General features: G+C 30.1%; 2 protein-coding genes and 1 pseudogene across 2 annotated transcripts; 1 reads left to right on the top strand and 2 right to left on the bottom strand.

The window, feature by feature from the left end:
- Nucleotides 1-3353: 3353 nt before the first annotated feature.
- LOC100820123 (chlorophyllase-1) lies at nt 3354-5692 on the bottom strand. Its single transcript, XM_003534111.5, has 2 exons — nt 5325-5692; nt 3354-4296 (listed from the first exon to the last, which is right to left on the bottom strand). Exons 1-2 carry the CDS (start codon nt 5580-5582, stop codon nt 3607-3609), a joined length of 948 nt encoding a protein of 315 aa, XP_003534159.1. The 5' UTR covers nt 5583-5692; the 3' UTR covers nt 3354-3606.
- Nucleotides 5693-13781: 8089 nt separating this feature from the next.
- On the bottom strand, nt 13782-14429 carry LOC102665110 (chlorophyllase-1-like; annotated as a pseudogene).
- Nucleotides 14430-19901: 5472 nt separating this feature from the next.
- Nucleotides 19902-23498, top strand: LOC100527903 (reticulon domain-containing protein). The gene is made up of 5 exons (NM_001248496.2): nt 19902-20139; nt 20444-20624; nt 22469-22610; nt 22724-22793; nt 23058-23498. The coding sequence occupies exons 1-5, from the start codon at nt 20034-20036 to the stop codon at nt 23225-23227; spliced, it is 669 nt and encodes a 222-aa protein (NP_001235425.2). The 5' UTR covers nt 19902-20033; the 3' UTR covers nt 23228-23498.
- The last annotated feature ends 1439 nt before the right edge of the window (nt 23499-24937 follow it).

Raw genomic sequence — 24937 nt, 5'->3', positions numbered from 1 at the left:
TATTTGTCAATTACATCCCCGGAAATTTTAATGGAAAACTGCGCCGAAGAAATTATGAAACGTGATTACAACATTTTTTTCTCAAGAAAAATATTTGGTTATCTTTTTTTCATGTATAAGAAGGTCAAGATTAAAAGAACTAGCTTGTTGCAATGCAAGGTTAAGTACACATGTCACGAGAAAAAATAAAGCCCTTCATGAAAGAGCAATAGTTTCTTAACTGAGTTCTCCAAACAGTCAAATTAGTATGGATCCAAATGATCTTAGTATAAAAAAAAGTGAGAATTTTTATCTTTCACGTCTAGGTATTTCTGCACAGACATTCAGCAAATGTTTAGTCTTCAAACATACCTGTTTTAAAAAACGCCAACTAATATTATGGAATTTCGATGCCTTCTAATTGTTTCTGTTTGTTAATAATTAATTGGTAATGGATCGGATGATAGTTAGGGGTGTTTAAAAAAAAACACTGATTTGGATTGAATTGAATTATAATTATATTTGAATTGAATTGATTTTTTTAATTATTTTAAAAAATAAATACACTATCTTATTTGAATTATAATTAAACTTGAATTGAATTGATTTTTTTTAATTATTAAAAAAAAAATACACTATCTTATAAAACTAATTCAGTTAATCGAATTATTTCAATAAAATCAGTTTAATTAAACAAACTTATTTTTATTTTAAAAAAATAATTCAAAAACTAGTTTAAAGATTTGACTTTTAAAACTAATATAAAATTGATTAAAAACTAATTTAATTTGAAATTAATTTTTAAAATTAATTTAATTTTAAACCAATTTTTAAATCAATTTAACTATTTAAATATAAAAACAAATTCGGTTTTTTTGTACGGAACACCCCCTATTGATAGTGATAGGTCCATCACAAGTCACACCCAATCAAGAAGTGTAAGTAACTGTTCAACAAGGTTGGTATCACACTCATCCAAGTCAACAGGGTATAGATTGGTAGAATAGATAAGCATAAATGCTTCACTGTAAATTTATAAGGGAATTATTTATTGAGTCCCTGAATACATGATACTAACATAATATTAGAAAATATATATTAATTATCATATAAAAAAATCACTTATTACTTACTGTTTAAAATAATTTAAAGTATATATATATATATATATATATATATATATATATATATATATATATATATATATATATATATATATATATATAAATAAGAAAATCCTAATTTCCTCCATTCTCTATATATACAGCATTTCTAGCAAACGGATCGAAAAACTTCCATTGTGATCACTTGTCAATATCTTCATAGAGCAATAAGTTAAAAGAATATGAAATACCTTAATTTTACCAACATTGGAAGGGCGTAGTGATTAGCATGCCGCAATATTTTGCAAGAATAATTTAAATTTAAATTCTAAAAAGGTACCTGCATTAAAAGCAAGTTTACGTTAATGTCTGCATGCACTTGTTAAAAACGTGTTTACGTATATGTCTATACTACCCAGACTATCACACTACCTAAAGAAAAAAAAAAAAGCATGGCCTTATCTTCCTTGCAAAAATAGCATCAACCAGTGAAGGCTCCCTTTCATGGATCCCTTGATAGCTAATAGCTAGCTGTATCACTTATGGGTGTTTCCTATCAATATTTATAGCCCTTCTTTATTTGTTCAGCTATTATCAAACTATCAAAATAAAATTAGTATCTTCCATATGTAAAATGCTAAATTATTGTGTTTTTTTATATAAAATTTATAACATATTTGAATTATAATTTGTAAAGTATACATTTTGGTTTAATGGAAAAATTAATAGTATTTGTTGTTTTTTTATCACTTCTTGTCCATTTATGGTTGCTTAAGAGTTAATATATATATATATATATATATATATATATATATATATATATATATGTCTAAATAATATACAACATAATTGTCGTGATTTTGTTATATTTAAATATTAGTTAGTATTGTATTATAAAATTGATACTTTATTTTATTTTTTAAAAAAATAGGCAATCTTCTTTTGTTTTTCTCTTCTCGTGTAAGTACTCATCTTTCTTGTGACACATGAGACAATTTTAATCAATATTTTTATTTAATTAATTATGGAATTAAAGAAAATTAAAAATTTATTTCATTATTTTAATCAATATTCAAAATTTTCAAATTAAGTAAAGAAAGATATTTTTAAATTAATTATCATTAAAATGATATTTTATTAACCAAATTAATTAAAAAAATTAAAATTAAAATTTACACTTGTATATTTATATTTTACAAGATATGCCATACTTGCAATATGGTAGACAAATATAAAATTTACATATCCTAAATTGGTATTACATGTTAAAACAATATTATACACTGACAATATTAAAAATTTGACAGAATCGTTCAATCATAATTGAATCGTTCAATCATAATTCATGTTATAGGATAAAGTTATTGAATTTTAAAATAATTACATATATCATAAAATAATTATATATATATAACTGAGGCTTGCTGTTAACAATTAATGTGAATTGATAGGAAGGTGTTTCTCCATTGTGTCCCGTATCCTGAAAGAGAACTTGTCATTTAATTTCGTGCAGAGTAATGTTATTCCCACAATATTTCAACTATTACGAAAACAGTGGTATATATTCTTTCAAATAAGGGAAACTCCGAGACTTCTCAGTTCTGACAATCTTTCTCTCTGTCTTTGTTTACATGATGATAGTTACAGCTGAATTATTTAGAATAAATTGTTTACATTATTAAATATTTCAATAATTGTATATTATTAATTAATTTAATTATAAAACTTTAGATATTTATCATTTGAACTTTTTATGTGTGAATGGCACGTAGGTGATGAGTTAAGTTGCTCATAAGTATTGTGCCCACCAAACAACTTTGGATTTGGATGTATGTAATATCTGTGGAAAAACTCTAGTGACAAAATAGAAAATAATTTTCTCTCATTTTTATTTTTCTCTACAAATTAGATTGAAACTGTACGGACATATATAGATTCAAGCTTTCTGCTAGACACTCACAATTTAAGACATCGATTAAATTATGTGAGAAGTACATGTTATACTATGCATTTTTGTGCTAAAAAATCTAATATATCTTTCTTTCTAAAATTCCTGGTGTACATATTAATGTCCTCCCTTATTCAATTACAACTACTGTCCAATTATCTAGTTACAACTTTCAATAGCTCCCAAATTAGGTCTAACTGAACAAATCGACCGGCTTCACCTAATCTAAAGGGAGCCCAAGGAAACTAATTAATTGAGTAATATCTCCTATGATTGTTTTTAATCAGTACGTATCAAAGACGATATGAAAAAGTTTATAATACTTGAATTAACTGAATTAAATTCCATTAATATGTTTGTCTAAACTACAACTCCAAAATGAATAAACATTATCCCACGTAAAAACTCGACAGAGAATGTAAACAATAGAAGATTATTTTAAAATTCCATTTACAAGCCTTTTATGGAAACAAAAACAAACATCATCGAAAGAAACTTGATTTCTTTGAAAAGAAACTTTGGCATTGAAAGCAATTCAGCATCGAACCAAAGAGCCTTTAATATTGAGTATGGACTTCATGCGGGTACGTACACTACATCATCCAGTTTAGTAGGAGCAAGATTAGGATTCGCCAAAACAGCATTAAAATCCTTCCATAGGCCATTCAACTGTGCCCTTAAGAAGGCCACAACCAACCCTCCCACGGTCCTTCTCATCAAGTCCCTAGGACCCTTCCCATCCTTGCATATACAATTTGACAATATTGACCCAATTAAGCCAGGTGTCACATCATCCAACATGTCCATGTGACCATACTCAGTTGCAACAAAATGTGCACAAGGGGGTTTGCACTTATTGAAAAACTCCTTATGGTTCACCCCATCAGGAGCACATGGTGGAATAAAAAAATTAGCCTTCTCTGGGCCTAGCCCAGTGCCAATTACAACAATGGGTATGTTCAAATTGAAGGATTGGGACATGCCAGTGAGAATAGGAGGAAATGTTTCGCAAGATTTACATGGGCCAGCCACAGGGTCTATGCCTACTAGTGCTGAAAACTTGAGGTTAGTTTTAGCATAACCAAGTGCCACAGCAAATACAGTTTTGCCACCCTTGCTGTGACCTGATAAAACCAATTTATCCAATTTGGCTTCAACATTCTCTGGAAGCAGAGGTTGAAGCCCCTCCTCGGCTAGCCAATCCACAACTTTCCCTGCAAATTTAACTTCATCACCAGGTTCCAACATAGACCGTACACTCCAACACTAACATTGCAAAGGCGAAAGCTATGTTAGACAAACCTAAAAAGGAATTCAAAATATTTGTGTAGCGCAGTTTTTTCTTCTCAATTTCTTATCATTTAGATTGTGTTTGGATGGAGAAATTTAAAATTCTGAAAAATTTTAAATTTTAAGAATTTCAAATACTTCAATTGAAATTCTTTTATTTTCAAAATTTTGTGTTTGAATAAAAAATTAAAATTATGAGGATGAAAAAAATGAATGAAAAAAAAAAGAGAAGATATAGTTAGTGTGCTAGTTATACATATTCCTCTATGCTCACACCCATATTCCTCTATGCTCACACCCGATCGATATTTTAGGAGCTTCTTGAAGATGGTAAGAAAAGAAATTGAAATTCCAGATTTTTAGTTGTTTAAAATTCTGTTTTAAAATTTCAAAATTTTAAATTATTCATAAAAAGTATCAAACAATGAATTCTAAATTATAGAAATTCAAATTCTCTGATAAGTTACTTTCCTGAGTTAAGATTCTCCATCCAAACAATGAATTCTAATTAATTGTGTTTCAGTTATTATTTCATAAGATATAAGCAGGGTAATAGAGTTTTTTTTAAGGGAAATATACTTATTTCATTTCATCTCATCAAAGATTAAATAAGAGATAAATGTGGGAATGCAATCATGATCCTGGATATCAGCATGAAATCTAGAAGTCGTAACAAGGTTATGAATTATAAGATTAGTTTGGGTCCATACAAAATTCACTCGAGTTAGGCATGAGATTAGTTTGTTTCTACAACTAGCTAGATAACAGAAAATGGAATTGGTTGAGATACTGTAATATTGTTTCTGCAACTAGATTAGTTTGTTTCTTAATTCACTCTTTGTTTTTTATAATACAATGTCTCGCACCTTAATGAAGATACTGCTTTTGAAAATGTATTTTTATTTATTTTACAATTAGAATTCTATACAAATATTAATGGTGCGTAAAAAATGAATATTGAAGTAAAAATCAATTAGAAAGTGTTAAGATCGTAGAAGATATACCAGCTGAGGAGCAACAATTATGAATCCATGTGAAGCTATGTGGCCTAGGAGCTCAGAGTAGTAGCTATTGCGAAGGGAAAATCCATGGCAGAACAATATTACAGGGTATGAGCCAGGCACGGTTGGTGTAAAGATTAACAATGGTTTTGGAGGTGAGGAGGAAGCATTGGATGTATCAATGTTGAATTGCTTCCATTTGATATTTCCCATTTGGAAAACATCTGTGGTGACCAATATTGGTTCAGCTCTCTGCGCCATCAACACTTTCCTCACACCAAAGACTTTGCTTCTAAGAATACTAAAATTGAGTGCTATGCATGTAACTTATATAGATATAGATATCTTTTCAAGGGAAACAATTAATTGCTGTGTCAGTGGCTCGTTTTGTCTCATTGAATTTATACAGCTACTTGTAACTGCTTACAATCAAGAGAAATAAAGATAAAAATTAAGATTATTAATGTAATGAAAGGAGATAACAAACAAAAATTTATATAAAATATTATATATATATATATATATATATATATATTAAAAATTAGATATGTATTGAGATAATACAAATAATTTTTATATTATCATTTAATCTCATATAATAATTTTGCTAACTTCTTAATAGTGATTCTTAAGATAGTTTGTGATTGGTTAATGTTGATAATCTACATAGATTTTCAACTATATATATAACTATTTTTCAGTTTTCATTTTTGTCAGAATAAAAATTTTCAAGTGAGTTAAACTTTAGAGACTCATCAGAGTCAAAACAAATCTCAATATTCAATAAATATTTATAAAAATAAAGATTACCACCAAAAAGATATTAGCATTGTATAGAAATTTTGTATTAGACACACAATTTGTTTCAGGTTTAGGATGTCTAGTAATTAAATAAATGATAAATATTTATCGTGTAAATGTTAATAATTTGTATTCTCCGTATATGTCTTTTTTTATTTCCATATATATAATGTCTAAACTTATTGATTTTGGTCCTTTCAATAGAAAAAATGTTTATGTGATATTTTATTAGGTGTTAATTATTACATATAAATAAATTAGTCATCGCAAATTATGTATAAGATTAAAACATGATGTAGTTCCATTGAAGTTTGTAGGCCTTGGATCTTTTTCATCAATGGAGTCCTTTGTTTCTTGAAGATCATGGCAGCGGAATGGAGAAGGAAGAAAGATGATTGGAGACACCACTTCAAAGAGAAGATGAGTCTAGAAGAAGCTCACCACCATAAAAAGCCATGGATAAGAGCTTGAAGGTAGAAGAAGATGAATGGAGGGAGAGGGAGAGAAGGAGCACGAAATTTTGTGTCTCAAAAGAGGTCTGAACTTTGAAGTTTAATTCTCAAATGATCAAAGTTAGAAAAATGCACACACATCGCCTCTATTTATAGCCTAAGTGTCACACAAAATTGGAAGGCTATTTAAATTTTACTTGAATTTGTGGAGCCAAATTTTGGAGACAAAATTTCACTAATTATGATTAGTTAATTTCAGATATGGTTCAGCCCACTAATTCAAGATCAAGTCCAAGATTCTCTATTAAGTGTGCTTAGGTGTCATGAAGCATGTAAAGCATGAAGAACATGCACAAAGTGTGACTATATGATGTGACAATGAGGTGTAGCAAGCAAATACTCACATCCCCCTCTAAAATTTAATTGGATTAGCCTTCTCCCAATTCAATTAAATTTATTTTCCAACACACATCAAATATTCACTTAATGCATGTGAAATTACAAAATTACCTCTAATACTAAAACTAGTCTAGGTGCCCTAAAATATAAGGGCCAAAAAATCCTATATTTCTAAGGTACCCTACCTACATTATGAAGGCCTAAATACAAAGACAAAAAATAATGAAATCATAATATGTATAAAGATAAGTGAGCTCATACTTAGTTCATGCCCAAAATCTACCCTAAAACTCATGAGAACCCTAGGATCTTCTCTTGCATCTCTGACCCAATCTATTTAGAGTCTTCTATCCAATGCCCTAATGAGATAAAATTGCTTCAAAACGTCCTTAAATTAAATAAATTTTCCTAAGATACACGTAATGGTGCATTGCAAAGTCTTGGAATATTAAATATACATGACAAAAATACCTCACCAACACATGAGGCGTGTAACTTATCCTAAACCGTAAAAGTATAATCTTTAATTTTATTGGTTTTAATTTCCTTTGAATTCGGTAGATAAAATTCTCACATTTTAGTGGGTCTCCCACCTGTTTCCATATGAACCTAAGTTATTCAGAACGATTTTTTTATGAATCACGGGGTAACACGTAGCAGCATTGCACACGCTACCAACGTTGTACAAGCATTCGATAGAGGCTTTGACGTATTGTAAACGAGTGGCAGGGTCTAGGCTAGGGTTGTCCTTGACACCTAGTTTGTTGATGAAGAACATGTGAGGGACTTGTGGTAGACTAAAACCGGATGTTATATATTGCTATTTATTACATGTTGATGAAGAGCACATGAACAGGAACGGGAGAATAGGAAAATAATACAGATAACAATTAATAAGAGAGAACATTTAGTAATTGTCTAGAAATACTTAAGCCATAATTACCAACCCAAATGAAGAGAAAAAAAAGGGGGACAATTTTTCAGAGCCGGAGTGGAGGATGGGTCAACCTGCATTAGAAAGGGGATATGTCTAGTTTACCCAGTTTGAGTACATTCACTCAATAAAATTCTTTTGTCGTTAAAAGAAAAACAAACGGGTAACTTAATCAATTAATTTATTGAAAATAATACATAAAATTAATCAAGTTAATTATGTTATTTTTTTATCCAATTATTAATTCATCTTTTAAATGGCATTATGATTTATAAGTCAAAACACTAGTTTATTGTATCTAGTTTTAGGATCCACCTCTACCTTTCAACAAACATGATTTACGCCGCGGCTTAGGAAAAAGTTTGACTCTGGTTACTTCAACCTAGCTTGTTAAATATGAGTGGTTTAGACACCATAAGTTTAAATTTTTTAAATCCAATCATATCTCATCAAGTTTAAAGACTCAATATTCTATTTGAGTCGATTATTGATCCGAATTTTTCCTTAATCAAGCAATTAATATATAGATCATTTTCTCACATAAAATCCGGTTGAAAAGTGAAATGTAAATAACAATATATATATATATATATATATATATATATATATATATATATATATATCCTTACAGAATACATTCTAACTTTTCCATCAGGCTCTAGTACCAGAGATTAACAGAAGGATCGAACGAACAAAAAAAAGAAAGTAGAATACACGAAATACAACAATATGATATGCAGGTTATGAAATTACAAGAAAAATAATAATATTTAAAAATTTAAAACTAGAATTAAATAAATAAAATCATAACAGAATACTAAAACGATGATAGTCAGCACTAGATCAATAAGGAGGGAGAAGGGAGAAAGACAAAGAAAATTGTAAGTTTATTCGAGAAGAAAGAAAAACTTACAAAGTTTGTTTCTCAGAGCCTCTCTCTTAAACTTCTCTCTAAACTATATGTGTAAAAAGGTGTCTCTCAATGTGTTGGATGACTTCTTTTATAGAATTGAAAAATATTATAGATATAGTTCAAGTTATCTTTATTGAAACTATTTCTATAGTTTAGGTTATAATGAAAATTTAATCTTCAGCTAAATTTATACCAAAACAGTCATATTTGTTCTGGTAAAAATCATTTGAAGAGTTTGTCGACTTGGCGTCTTCTTTCTTTGACGAAGACTCTCCTTCTTCTTGGTCTTGGAGTAGTTGAAGAACCTCTTTTAAGTTCTTGGTCAGATGTTCCTTTGACTTAGATCCTGCTAGGAAAGCCGCTAGCTTGGATTTCTGATTAAGAAACAATGAAGTCTCTGGATCAACTCTCTTAAGAAACTTTGGATGAGCTATGAACCAAATTTTCACCTTATCTGGTTCTTCTTTTGTTGCGTCAAATTGGTTCCACCACGTGACAAAGGCATGTCTTTGCAAAGATTAAAGTTGTTTGTTATTTTCTGTTTTGTTGTACTTGTATTGCCAGGAAAATATTCAGCAAGAGAAAAACTGGAAAAATACTTAAGGTCTGGTGAAATTTGTGATTCCTTAGAATTAAATAGCTTCTTGAACTGGGAAAAGACTTGTTGAACTTGGTCAGGGAAAATCTCAGGAATTGGTCCAAAATATTCCCACCACTAAAGGAACCAGTTTGGAAAATTGTAATTCATGTTGGTCTTGAAATAGATCAACCACGAGTGCTTGAATTTGTTGTTCTGATGCCAAAAAACCTTGGTCCAGGCATCTATATAGTCCCAATAAGTATAATCTATTGAGTCGAAAGGTTCAAAAACTTTTTGAACTCATTCAGGCTGTTTCCAAAATGTCTTGGTTGTAAAACCTTTAGAATTTGGATTGTTGAATGAGTGTTTAGAAGGGGGTCATTTTGGTCTTTGAAATGTTTAATAGAGACTAAGTTTGAATCTATTAAAATGAACTCATAAAATGTTCTAGTTTTGTTATTGGTTGTTGGTTTGAAATGGAAACCAGAAAGGAACACCTTTGTTGTGGCTTTAAAGGGATTTTTGTCCCAATATTCCGGCTCCATCTGCAAAACAGTTGAAAATTTGTTTTTATAAATATAATTATTAGATGGTTTTGCGACTGGTGTTGTCGTTGGTGTAATTATCTGTTTCCCCTTTTGAGTTCTGCAGATAACTTTTGAATCTCTGGTTTTTTGGATTAGGGTTTGGAGGTCTAATTCAGATTCATCATCTAACTCAGAGGCTATGTCAGCCCAGGTTTTCTATGGTAGTGTAGTTAAGCCAATTTCTTGAAGGGTCAGGAGTGTTTCGATTGGAAAAACATAGTCTACTCTGGTCTATTTTGAGGTTTGTGGTTTTGAAAGATTCTGAGTGGATGACTCCAATTTAATTTCAACAAGTTGGGTTGATGACCCATCTTGCTGTTTTGGTTTCTGGGTAGACGACCCAGGTTGGGTTGATGACCCAATTTTGGAGGGTGAAATCCTTTTTGGTGATGGCTCTAGTAGAGCCAATTTGAAACCTTTCCCGCTACCTCTTCCTCCTCGTAAGGAGGCACTCGCTACCTTAGGTGGCATGACAAGTTTTTTGTAAGAATTCACGGGTCAGATAGTCAGGTAGAGAGTTTGAAGTGCCCTTGATACTCTATTTCAAAATCAAAAACACTTAAAATTGCTTGTCATCTAGCAAAAATTTGTTTTGAGGCAATATTTTTTTACATCTTTTTGTAAAATTTCTTTGGCTGATTTACAATCAACCCTGATAAGAAACTTTTGATTTAACAAGTTAGATTGAAATTTGGAAATGCACAAAAGAATTACTAAAACTTTTTTTTTAACAATTGAATATTTTTGTTGTGCGGAATTCCAATGCTTTGATGTATATGCAATGACATTTTCTTCGGTATTGACTCTTTGTTTGAGGATACCACTATAACCTATGTCAAATGCATCTGTTTCAACAATTTTAAATGCCTGTGGAATTAGAAGATACTCACATTTTATGGATTGAATTTTGAGCTTGATATCCTTGACTACTTGGGTGTGAATATTAATACAAGGAGGAGGATTCTTTCTTAACCTATCATGTAGAGGTTTGACAATATTATTTAAGTAAGGTACAAATTTTCGACATAATTCAAACACCCTAAAAATCTTTGTAGTTGGGTTTTGTCTAGGATTTGGTTCGGGAATTTGTTGGCAAACTCTATTGACCTATTTATTGGTATAATTGTTCCCTAGTGGATATTATTACCAAGGAATCTGATTTTGGTTTGAGAAATTGCAAGATCATTTTGTTTGATGATATTAATAAAGGTATGCAGGTGTTTAAAATGTTGGTAAATGGTTTGAGAAAAGATTAAGACATCATCAATGTAAACAATGGCAAATTTTGAATACAGATTGAAGATATCATTCATGATTTTTTGGAATTTTGAAGGGGCATTTTTCAGACCAAATGATATAACATTCCATTCATATTGCCCGAAAGGAACTGTGAAGACGGTCTTGTACCTATCAGCTTCCTTTATCTGAATTTGCCAATAGCCTGACTTCATGTCAAATTTTGAAAATATTTTTGTGGAGTTCAACCTATTGAGTAAATTCTTCTTGTTTGGAATAGGATACCTAATCCATTCTAAGGCTTGGTTCAAAGGTTTGTAATTTATGACTAAACGAGGTATTCCCCGTTCAAGTTCTACATGCTTGTTGACATAGAAAGCAACATAAGACCTAGGGCTTTCGCTCTTCCTAATTAATCCTTTATCAAGGAGATCTTTGATTTCCTTTTGGCAATATTGAAGAAGTTCTTCATTCATTTGGATTGGTCTGGCTTTTGTGGAAATTTTTTTTTCCCTAAAGTCTTTCTCATAAGGGAGATTGACTATATGCTTTTTTCGATTCCAAAACCCATGTGGCAGATCGTAACAAATTGTTGATTGAATGTGTTTTAGCGAGGACTGAATTTTTTTCTTTCATTTGAGGTTTATCTAGTTGGACTTGGATATTACTAAAGGAAACTTCATCCTTCAAAAAGTTTATTTGGTTGATCTTCTTTTCTATGAAGTTTATGTTCCTTGTAATTGGTTTGGTGGAGAAATCGAAGGTGATTTTCTTTCCCAAGTGCTAAGTGGTTATTCCTCCCTTTGATATCTGGAGAGGGAATAGAGATATGATGAATGAAGTTCCTAGGATAACTTCATTCTTTAGGTTTTTTACCAAAAGAAAGTTGGTCTCAATCCTAAGACCCTGGTTTTCTATGATTGCTCTGGATAGCTTATAATTGATTTTTAATTTTGACTCACTTTTTGTACTCAATTTCTTTGAGGTTTTCTCAAAAAATTTCATAGGAATTAATCCCTCCAAAAAGCAATTAAATAAGTTTTTCAGCTAGTAAAAAAATTAAAAATTAACTAAAATAAATGTCTTGCGAAACATAATAATGGACGATTTTGAAAGACATTATATATTAGCCTTTCAGGGAAATAGATAGAATTAAAAACTCACAAAATGAAAGTTAGCATGAGTATTGACTTCATACTATCAACGAATCTAACTCATTGATTAAACAATATATACTATTATAAATTTTATAATATTTTTGTGATGGTACGTACATGTTAGTTGTTATTTACGACTAATTTTTGTATTGAATAATTATATAAAATTAGCATCTTTCCTTCAATTTATGGTTCTTTTTGTAGGAATTGTACATATTTTCATGTTTAGTTTGATTTTATAGAGTAGATACTCCTATTTTGTGAATTAATGTTGAAACCACTTCAATTTCAGGCTAAAAAGAGAAAAGGTTCAAGCAATTGATGTCTCACTAAGCGAGGCATATGCGCTTAGCGAGTGACATCCGCTAACCGAGGCATGCAGCTCGCTTAGCGTGCTGGGAAACCCTAAAAGAGGATCAATCAGAGATGTGCTTGTCCAGCGCGCCGCAAGCTCGTCCAGCGAGTTGTTTGTCTCTTCTCGCGCTCAGTGCACCCAGCTCACTAAGCCAAATTTCATTTACTCACGCTTAACGCGCCAATCTCGCTAAGCGAGCCTTTAGAAGTTGAATCGTCCAAGTAACCTTTAAAACACTGAAGTTGGCGGAAACAGAAGAAGAGTCGAAAAACAGAGCCAGGGGAGAAGCTGAAGTGACAGAATTCAAGTCACCAAGAGAGCTTAGGTTAGAGGAGTGAGATTAGGGTTTTAAAGGATGAATGAGACATCCTCAACCCTTCTTTGCCATTTTCTTTCACTCAAACTCTGTTATTCCTTGTATTGTAAGCTTATTTCTTGTAATGGAAGGTTAAACCTCTTGGTTGGGAAGTTCTGTTGAACCCTTGATGTAATAATCTTTCACTATCTATTTAATGTTGTTTTTTTGTATTCATTGCTTCTATCCATGCTTATTTTTACATGCTTGTGCTTGATCATCCATTTGTATGTATAGTTAGGATTTTTAGCATTGGAAAGTGTTTAAAACCTTAGAACTTGGTGGAGCAAGCTAGAAAACTGTATGTCTAGGAATGGAGTGCAGTGATCTAGTTCATATTGTGCTATAGACTTAATGCAACTCTTTTAGGCTGAGTTTGTTGAGGGATCAAGGACGAGGTCTAAAGAGAGTTAGGCTCATTCATTAGAGGGATCTTGATTTGAGTAATTTCTCAGCATAAGAACACTAGAATAACATTAGATAAAGAAAAATCCATAACAACATCAAGAAAAATTCAGTAGAACGACCCAACGCTTTTTACTTGACTGTTTTTACTTCTTAAACTTTAGATATTTAGTTCATACTTAACTAGATTTTAACACAAAAATCCAACTTGATATTTACTTGCTTTCAGTTTCTACAAATGTTTGTTCACTGAATGTACAGTTATGAGTGAAACAAATTTTATGTGAATACGATACTCGGTCTTACCGTTTTAATATACTACTTGTGCGAATTGATGCACTTACCGAACTAGCAGCTCTAACAGTACACCACATTGTCGAGTCTGGCTGGAGCAAGATCAGGATCCGCAATAATAGCATCAAAGTCCCTCCACTGCTCATTCATAGCCAACCCTCAGAGTCCTTCTCATCAAGTTCCTAGGACCCTTCCCATTCTTGCACATACATTTTGACATTATCACAATTGGCCCAGGTGTTTCATCATCCAGCATGTCCATACTTTGTTGCAACAAAATGTGCACAAGTGGGTTTAAGCTCCTTATGGTTCTCCCCATGAGGAGCACAGGGTGGAAACAAAAAATTAGCCTTCTCTGGGCCCAATCCAGTGCCAATTACTGCTACTGGTATGTTCAAATCCAAGGACTGTGAGAATATGAGGAAGTGTTGTTTTGTAAGCCTTGCACTTAGATATGCTACCTACAGGGTCGATGCCTATGAGTGCTGAAAACTTGAGCATAGTTTCAGTTAGTGTAAAGATTAGCTAATGGTTTTGGAGGTGAGGAGGAAGCACTGGATGTTTCAACATTTAATTGCTTTCCATTGGATATTTGGAAAACATCCGTGATGACCAATACTGGCTGAGTTCTCTGCGCCATCACCACTCTTCTCAGTTCTGACACCAAAGAGTTTGTTTTTAAGAATACTAATTATATATTTAGTTCTATGCTTGTATTTATATACAATTTTTTGTCAGGTGTTTATCTCATTTTTTTCTTAAACTGAGTTTATACAATTAATTTGAATAGATTTATTTTTACAATGAAAAATAAAAGTGTAAGATGAAATAATTAATATTATGAAAAATTAAAAATAATAATTAAATTATAAAAAGTATCACAAAAGTCTTTTTATTCGATCGTCACATCTTTGTCTAAAAATTTATACTAAATTTGCACTACATCTACATGCAAATTTATATGCGAGAAAAACAAATTTTCACATATTATATTAGTGAGTTGAGTTAAGAAAATTTATAACTGAAATCTATACATTTAACTTCATTATTTAAATTAATATCTTTCAATAAAATTCTTCATTTCCTCACATACTTTTAAAAAATGTGTAAATTTGGGGTAGGATTTTAGGCACGGGTACACAGGGGCGGACCCACAGCAAACTGAGGGGACCTTTGCCACCCCTAATTTTTTCAAATTAATTTTTTATATTAGGTGATAATTTTTTTAAAATAATATTGAGTAATTATTTTGCTTTTAGAAATTTAAGTATGGAAATAATATTATTTAAGTAATAATAAAATATTTTATTATTTGTAATATTTATTGCAGAGATAATTGTATTTTTGTTTTTTTAGATAAAAATTTTAATATTATTTATTTTTCTTTAAAATAGTTTTTCTTTTATTATTATTATTATTATTATTATTATTATTATTATTATTATTATTATTATTATTATTATTATTATTATTATTAAAAGTTATAAATAATTTCAATTTGTAACCAAATAATTTTATTAACCTTTATCAATGAATCAAACTTTAAAAACATTATATATAAGAATGACAACCTAAATTTTGAAATACATCAAAAAATATTCATCTTTCGTTCCTAGTGGGCAGACTCGTAAACTATATAAATCTTAAGAAAACAAAAGATATCATCAAATTGTCCTAAAGGTTTGTCATCACTTGCTTTTAAAATTGTAGCCTTCGCTACAACAAATATGTTTCTTCTTCAATTTTTAACTTTTTGAAAGTAAATTATTCTTGAATGGTAGTTGGCTACTATTGTCCTAAAAAATAATTTAGTAAGTTACATAATTTAGTCATATTTAGTAGGTTTTTGGAATATGATTAATAAGAATTTTCATTAAAAAAAATAATTAATGTAAATACCAATTTTTATTATAAATTTAATTTATTCAGTTTTTTGATGGAATATGAAATTGGTTATTGTGATTTGTAGCTTAGGATCTTTAAAATATGTTTAATATGTTCTATGTAAATAATATATTTTATTAATGTTTTAAAATCATTTAAAAAAATATATGAATATTTTATATGAATTTTAATACTTATATATTTTGTTGATTTTGACCCCAATCACTAAATCCTGGGTCTGCCACTGCGGGTATATTGCATTGCTCCTCTAGGTGTTGTGCTATCATTCTCTTCCCCATCTGCTCATACACGAACGATTTCATACACTGATAGCAATACAAAGAGGGCTGATACTAGACCAAGCAGGAATATCAAAAGGCCCAATCATCTTTTGTGATTACGTATGAGGGGACAGCACTAGGATAAGGATAAGGATAAGAATATTTCTAGATTTCCTTAACCAAATCTGTTATAACAATTTGCTCAATTATGTTACAACTCAGTGCACTCACAGTGGGACACAGACACCGTTTAGCTTGTGCTGCTTATAAATATGTATCCAGAATTGAAATGAATACATGAGAAATTTCCATTATAGCTTTTCCTTCATAATTTCTGCTTAGGATTAGAATTGTAGTTGCTACCATACACTGTGTAATAGTTTTGCTTGGTGAAGTTCATAAGGGGACCGTGCGTTTAATGGCGTTACCTGATAATTGCAGGGAGCGTGTAACATGAATGCGTTACGTAATAATTGAAGGGGCGTCTAACATGGATCGGTCCAAAATGGTAACATCACATGGGTCTGAGAATCAGTTTTGTTTTATAGGTTATAATTATATGATATTTGTGTGAAATATCTTTTAGCTTTTTTTATCTTCTTTTAATTATATTTGTTTGTCCATCAAATTTAAATATGAAGCTTTGTTTAAGAAGATGAAATCTAATTTTTGTCACACTAAATACATATTTCTGGCCTGGACCAATTTATAGATTTATAAATTATTAAATGAGTCGTCAAAATTGAATATGCATATGTATGACTGAATATGGAAGGTTGATCAAACTTTTGGGAGAAATTTTATGGTTTCTTGAAAAATTAAGATATTGATATCACACACACACATATAAGTAAAACAAAAAATCAATGGTTAACATGCTACATGTAAATAATTTGATAATATGTTTTGCAGCTTATTCCTCGTATATATAAAAATAATTAATTTGGATCAATTTGCAAAAGCCAAGGTTGTTGTTCCTTTTTTTTTTTCTCTATTCTTCTTTTGTGTTGGTCACCTTGATCTTATTTTAATGGTTTTGATTTGAGATTGAAAATTGTTGGAGTGGAATTTTGATTTTTCCATGCGAAGATCTGATTAAAGCAGTTAAGTTCATTTAGTAATTAAATTAATTAAACTCACATTTCTTAAGAATTTGGATAAAATTGCTGAAAGGCATAACTTTGCATGCATGTCTGCATTTCTTTGTTTTTATTGGGCATGGTTCTTCTAGTTTTAAGTTTATTATTTTTCTAGGCTTCACAAAAATTGAGTATCAAGGAGTTAAAGAATTTAAGACAAAATACCAAATTAAAGTAGATCAATTTTTTTCATTCCCGAGGAAGTGCATATTTTACTTTGTTATTTGTCTCCCTTATATATTACTTGCAAAAATTTTCTGCTTAAGTATGACAAGCTTTTAACTATACTATAAAGTACTAATAACTATTTTTGCTGTCATATATTTTGCTAATTTTTTACTTATATTTGTTTAGAGAAATGGTGCAGCTAGCTATAATTTTATATGTTGTCTGGACTCTGGATTCTAAGTATAAATTGGATACATGTGTTCCTGAAAAAATTTAAATGTAGTATTATTATATTAGTCCTCCATTAACTAGCAGAAACTTTTTTCTGTGGCTATCATATATTTTTTTCTTGGACAGTGTTGGGAGGAGGAAGTTGGTGGAATAAAAGAAGATACCCTTAATTAATTAAGTTTAATTTACCAAACGTATATTAGTTTAATTTACCAATCCATTTTATTGATTGTCTCCTTGAATTTGTTATTCTTCTTTTACAAATATCCTCCTTAATTAAGAAAAAGACAAAGCACAAAAAGGAGCCGCATCCTGATCAACAATCACTAACCCTTTCAACTTCTCATTTTAAATCTCTATTGAGTGGTGGTGTGGAGGTCCATCGAATTCCGTTTAATCTATATTTACGAATTCCTTCTTTTTCTCTATCTGATCTGATTTTATTATAGAGGAAGAATAAGGTCTATTTGAATAAAGAATTACAAGAATTAAAACTAAGTTTCTCAAACAATAAAGAGAAATTCTCTCTTTCTTTCTCTCATTTGATATACTTAAACTCATTCAACAATTGTTCCAAAAAAATAAATCAATTACTTAGACTTAAACCTTATGATTTATCGATCGGTATATCATAGCAAACTATCCTATTTATATTAAGTAAAGAATCTACAAATGCATTCAAATTAAGTTCATCATATGTACACATATTGATAATATAAAATGTTGTTGGCTTGAAATCCAATTCTTTTTATATCATATTGGAATGAATTGAAATGAGAGTAATGAGTTGGTTACCATGCAATCGGTCACATTCAATACATTTCTGCATGTTTTGAGAAAAGTAGGAACACCACTTGAGGAAAGTGGATAAAAGAGGGTGAGGATGGAGTAATCCCAGGCAACAACTAACAACATATAGAAAAGTTTGTTGGGACCAGTCCAACTTGCTTCTGTATTGATAGTATATATGTTTCAAAGATAGTAGGATCATATTAATATCACTCATTCAGAAAAAAAAAAAAAAGAAAAAAAAAGATAAAAGCAGGACCATATATCCATTCGTACTGGAAATTCTAAGTACAGAAAGCAACTTTCTTGATTACTCTGTTGTTTGTGCAAGCTAAAAGGACCCATAAGCCACATGCATTGGCGCACACCAAACACGCTTATTTAATTGTTTATATACTACATTAGTCGTGCAGCTCATGTGAATATAAAAAATATTACTTTTTCTCTTCTATTATTATCTGAATAAGTGACATATAAAGTATTTATTGACTTTAATTGATTAATGGTTTTGGTTGAAGAAATTGATTAATTATCAGTCTCTTTTTTTAATAATTATGCTTCTAGCTAGAGATTTTTCTTAACATATTATCTCTTTACGTCTATCTTCATTTTTTACTTTTAAATTTAATTTTAATATATTTTTTTTAAATATTAATAGTTAAACATTTTGTCTCAAAATATAAATTATTTTTCATAAATTTAAAATATTTATTTATTATGTATAATAAATATTTATCTCGTGTATTGCATAAGCACTATAATACTAATAATAATAAATTTCCGTTAAAAGGTGTAACAAAGGGAAATGCAAAGAACTACTCTATATTAAGGATAACAGGAATTGTTGTTTTTAAAATACTGGTGTTTTGTCTCGATTGGGTTTATTTTATTTTTATTGTTTTTCGTTGATGCTCTTTTTCCGTTAATGCACCATGTGCATGCAAACCATTTTTACATGTTGAAGTGTTGCATGGATAGTTCACATTTTCCTTTTTGTTTGTCGTAGTTTGTGTCGGTTGAGTAAGAGAGTGCAGGGAAGGGAATTGACCCATTCGATTGATTATTTGTTTTCATAACATAAAAGATAATGATATTTTTTTCGACATTTCAACATTATAAACACCTCAATAATACGTACACCAATTAACATTGAATCTAATTCAACAAATAATCTTTAATAATATTTTTTTGAAAACACATGTCATCTTTATGTTGTAAATATGTTACTGAAGATCACATGTAGTAGTGTATTTTTAACTTTTATTTATACTTTTACCATCATATACAATCACTGTCTAAAAATAACTTTCATTGACTTTTTGGGGTTTGTTACATTAAGTGCACTAATACATGAATATATTTTTGAGAGAAAAGATACCAATTTTATAAGTGCTTTAAATGTAAACATATATGTACAGAAAAAAATAATATGATTCTAATTATTTATGAACATAAAAACAAATAGTTTATTAATTGCTCCATATTTTCGACATGGGGTTGCATAAAAATCATGAGTTGGTTGCTGAAACAAGACTCATCTAGATTCGTGGCATAGATACTTTGGAATTTTTAGTGTTAGCGGGAATGAAAAGGTATCATCGATCATGTTAACGCCAAGTCATTCCTTACGTTAGTATTGAGCATAGAATCTCATATCCTTGCGCATGAAAACAAATAAATAAGTATGGCTGGATGATCCATATAAATGCTAGGCACTAGAACACAATATATTAGTCAAGAAGGAATTGAACTATGATGAACGATACATCATCTGATTCTGAAAATGAAATTATCGGATCACGGGCAAAGCTCTTTGGACACGAAGAACCGATTCATGAAGTTCTTGGAGGAGGAAAAGGTACCACGTTAAATTCAATTTAGTTCATAGTTTGTTAGTCATGTTATACAAATTCATGTTTGAGTACATATATATATTTACAATAAATTCATTGGCATGATATATATATATTGCACACTAGTAAATTTGCACTTGCGTTTTGTGAGCAACTCATGAGAGAGCTATAATCTTGCAAATGATATATATCATTAAATTTTCTCTCTTCTTTTGTTAGCAATATGCTAGTGATTTGAATTTAAGGAAGTTTTGACTTTTGAGAATCCATGAATTGATTCTAATATATAATTCGGGAACTTAATTGCAGTGGCAGATGTGTTATTATGGAAGGACAGATATGTATCAGGTGCGCTTTTGGGTGGGATGACTGTGATATGGTTTCTATTTGAGATCGTTGAGTACAATTTCGTGGCTCTCCTTTGTCACATTTCCATCACCACCATGCTTGTACTATTCATATGGTCCACGGTTGCAGACATATTTAAGTGGTACATAATTTTCTTAACATCATAGGGGCTATGAATGGATGCAATTTTGTAAGATATATTCAAATGGATGCAAGATATATATATATATATATATATATATATATATATATATATATATATATATATATATATATATATATATATATTTGCAAACAACACCTAGCCTTCAGAGTGTGACTCGGCTTAATTATAAGTCAACTTTGATCCAAATTCAAATGCTATAGCTTTTTGTTCATTGTACATGTTAGGGTGTTGGTGGATTAGATTGAATTAGTTTTGAAGTAGAAAGAGTATATGATCTATTCATTTTAGTTTTGTTAATTTATTATCTAATAGTAAGGATAAGAAATTTAGAATAAAAGATTGAGAGATAAGATAAAAATTAAAGAGATAAGAGATTAAAGTAAAAGATAAGAAATCTAGAACATAAAATAAATAAGATAAGAAAAGTAAAAGATAATGATAAAAAGATGAATTCAAAATTTAAAATAGGTTAGCCTAACATGTCTAATTCACTTTGATACAATATTAATATTTTTCTCTATTTAATGTTTTTCCAATTTCCAGCACATCTACTAATACATTCAACCCATCCCTAACGATGAAGAGTGTAATTTATTTATCATCTCCCAAATCTCTTTGCAAAGATAGTAAATTGCATGAAGCATGAAGATGTGTGCAAAGGCAAAATAAAGTCACTTTATCCCTAACAATGAATTATTTATATGCTCTTTTCTGAATTCTTTAGAAATTATCATTTTTCAATGTATAACCCCTAAAACTAATGCATGGATGATTAGGCCACACAATAACAAATAAAGCACAGGAAAGAAACAATAAAAATTGGCATTGCATTAAATAGATAATAAGGAAAGATTACATTACAAGGACATTTGACTGCTAGACTCTCAACAATAGATGTTTAGTTTCTGATTGTTATGAGGGACTTTACAATTTATGAATTAACGTGAATAGAAGAAGACAGATGGATAGAAGGGAATAAGGGGATAATGAACATAGAGGATTTCTCCTATTTAAGATACTCAGGCTTAAGATGTATTTACTAGAGAGTTCTTAGTCTCGATTTCTCGGGATTGGTCTTTCTCCTTTACTTTCTACTCCTTTTATAGGTCTAAGGTAGCTGAGCGAACTGTCTCGATCTTCAACTTTTTCTTCAAGGTTTTTTTTCACATTTTTGCATCAATTTTCCTTCAAAACACATGAATTTTTTTTTTGTTGGTAAAAAATTACAATGATGTTAATTTCTGTATTATTTCATTAAAAATAACGATAAAGTGAAGAAATTGTGATCATTTTTAATCAAAATTGACTATCAAATTAACTCAAATTTTGGAGTTATCAAATATGATCCAATAAAAATTTTGATTTTGTAAGTTTTGTATCTATTCGCTTTTTGATTTATTCGATTTTCAGTTTTTTAGATTGAATTTTTTTATCTATCCACATTGGATTGAACCGGTTTATGGAGTGCATGTAATGTGCATGTCAAATTGTAGGGTGATTTGCTTATATTTTTATGGACATGCATGTACGTACATAGGTGACCAATTAATCATAACAAATTCATATCCTTTTTTTGTTGGTATTGAATATTAATATTCTAACTGACGGATTATCAATTCACTAAAAAATGTCATGGCTCCTAATTAAAAGCTTCCATGTAATGCAGAATATTATCTTTAAGGGAAATCCATATGGAGTGATTTTCTATAATTATGTTAGAAGTTTAATTTGTTCTATTATATATATTTAAAAATCAAATAACATATTGAGATCTATGTTCTTTTTCTATTATAATACCCTTTGATAAAATATATTTTCAGGAAAGGTCCCCAGATACCGGACATTGTTTTAAAGGAATCATTCTTCCATGATCTTGCTTCCATCCTCCACAAAAGATTTAACCAGTTATTACCAATGCTCCTCCGCATTTCATGCGGAATAGACCTTCCAATCTTTCTTCTGGTATACAACCTATATATTCATTGTCCTTCATTAAACTAATTAATTAAAATGAATTTCTTAATTAACAAATATATATAGTGAACCTGACATCTCACTTCTCAAAACATTTTCAGAACATTGTTTCCCTCTATATTCTGTCAGTGATTGGAAGCTACTTCAGCTTTGTCAATCTGCTATATATTGGTAAGCATTTCTTCACCCTCTTTCTTTTTAGGTTAAAATACTCTGTTGACTGCCACAGAATATAATTTTCTGGCTGTTTCATGCGGTCAATAATGAGAGAATAAGGAATATTTTATGAAAGTTAATCTTATTTGAAAATTCTAAATACTTTAGGGTTTAGGGATCAACTGAGTAATTTAATCTTATTTTTATTGATGATTTTATACTGAAGTTTAATTGTACTAAGATGTCTTGTTTCTTGTTGCATGGTTAATTCGTATCAAGGTTTTCTCTGCATGCAAACGCTGCCAATTGTGTATGAACGGTATGAGGAAGAAATCAACAACTGGGTCGGCGATGTCATAATAGTTCTCAAGAAAAACTATAGAAGGTTTAACAAGAACTACCTCAACAAAATTCCCAGAGGACCAGGGAAGGCAAAGAAAACCCAATAAACTATAATACTCAAAACTTCAAAATATAAGATATGATGGTTTATATAAATTCCTTTCCAAGAAAACAAATACCAAACAATGTAATAGTTTTATTTTTCATACATGTCCAATTGTGTAATTCGAAGGTGTTTACATGGATAGCGTGTGAGGAGTAGTGTATTTTTATTTTTCACTGAAATCCAACTGTAAGTTTTCTTCACTAAAGAATTGTGCGTATGGTGTGGAGTATATATGTGAAAAACGTTTCTCTCCACATTCTCCACCTTTTAGTTCCCTTATGTTCCATTCGAATTTAAAGACTCGCTGAGGTCAGACTCCAGAACACTTTGTCTGACTACATGATTGAATCAAATTAAAATTAACTATATTAGCATAAACATGTGATCAGCAACACATGCAGCCTTTGTATTTATTATATATTTAATATAATACTTTTTAAAAACAGATCTAAACTGACAGCGATAAGAAAATAGAGAAATGAATTAAAGGTAAATTATTCAGTTGCTTATTAAACTATTTAAAAATTTTCAAGTAGTTCTTTAAACTAATAAAATAAATAAATTGGACAACTAAACTAAATAGCCCTATGAAATTAGTTTATATATTGGCTTAAAATCACAAAGAAATAATATATTATGACAATTTTAAAAATGATAGAGACTCAATTGAAAGAATTAAATGATCAAGAATTTAATTAAAAAATTAGTTTAAAAACCTACTTGCAGAAAAACTTAATAATTTAACCTTAATTAGAAACTCTAACTTAGATGGAAAAAAAATGGCATACCCAACTTCAATTATGGGTGCTGCTGCCCTTGTTTCCAATCAGAATTGTCCACGGTAAATAGAGGTCCAAAGAATATTCAAAGATGATTGAGTTAATTCCCACCAGACAGGTTGACTTGCATAATATACAACTATGATCTAGTCAATACATACAATTGTGCTTGTCACATGAAGCATAATGCGTCTGATGTGGCGGTGCAGTAGTACTGATCTATAACCCACTTAATGTGGCAAACAGATAGCCCCTAGATTACAAGAATTCCACTAACATTATGACTACGCACAGTGCGTCCAATAAAAATTGAACACATTCCATAGGCCTCATCAAGTTTCTGCTTTTGAATTGATAAGAAAATTAATCTTAGAACTCAACCCGAATTTTACTTCTTATTTACATATATTTATACAATATGAGTCATATGACTAATGCCAGTGGCTAGAGTTTCAGGTTGTTGCTTCTTTTTGGTGAAAAATTTGAAAACGTTCCACAGGCTCGAATTTTCTGCTTTTGAATTTATTAGTTCAAAACCTGAATTTTACCTCTTATAAGTCTTATTCATATTTATACAACTAGAATAGTGCCAAGTGGGTTGAATTTTATAACATGTTTGGATTGGTTGTCGACCATGTACATATAAAAAATTATGGTGACCTTATAAGTTATAAACGCTACTCTTTTCGGACCAAAATTATGTTTTACAGATTTTAATTAAGTCTCATTAATTATTTTCTTTCATACATCATGCGTGCATTCCCCTAAGTACCATGATGACTTGGATAATTATAATTAATTCCACAATTGCTTCTATCATAGACATTAAATAAATATTTTTTTTTTGACTAAATATGTCATTTGTGACTTGTGAGTAATGTTAAATATATTTCTTCTTTTTTTTTTTTGACAGAATGTACATTAACTTAAGT

The sequence above is a fragment of the Glycine max genome, chromosome 9, assembly GCF_000004515.6.
Source record: "Glycine max cultivar Williams 82 chromosome 9, Glycine_max_v4.0, whole genome shotgun sequence".
NCBI classification, from domain to species: domain Eukaryota; kingdom Viridiplantae; phylum Streptophyta; class Magnoliopsida; order Fabales; family Fabaceae; genus Glycine; species Glycine max.
This window is presented reverse-complemented; position numbering and strand designations above follow the sequence as displayed.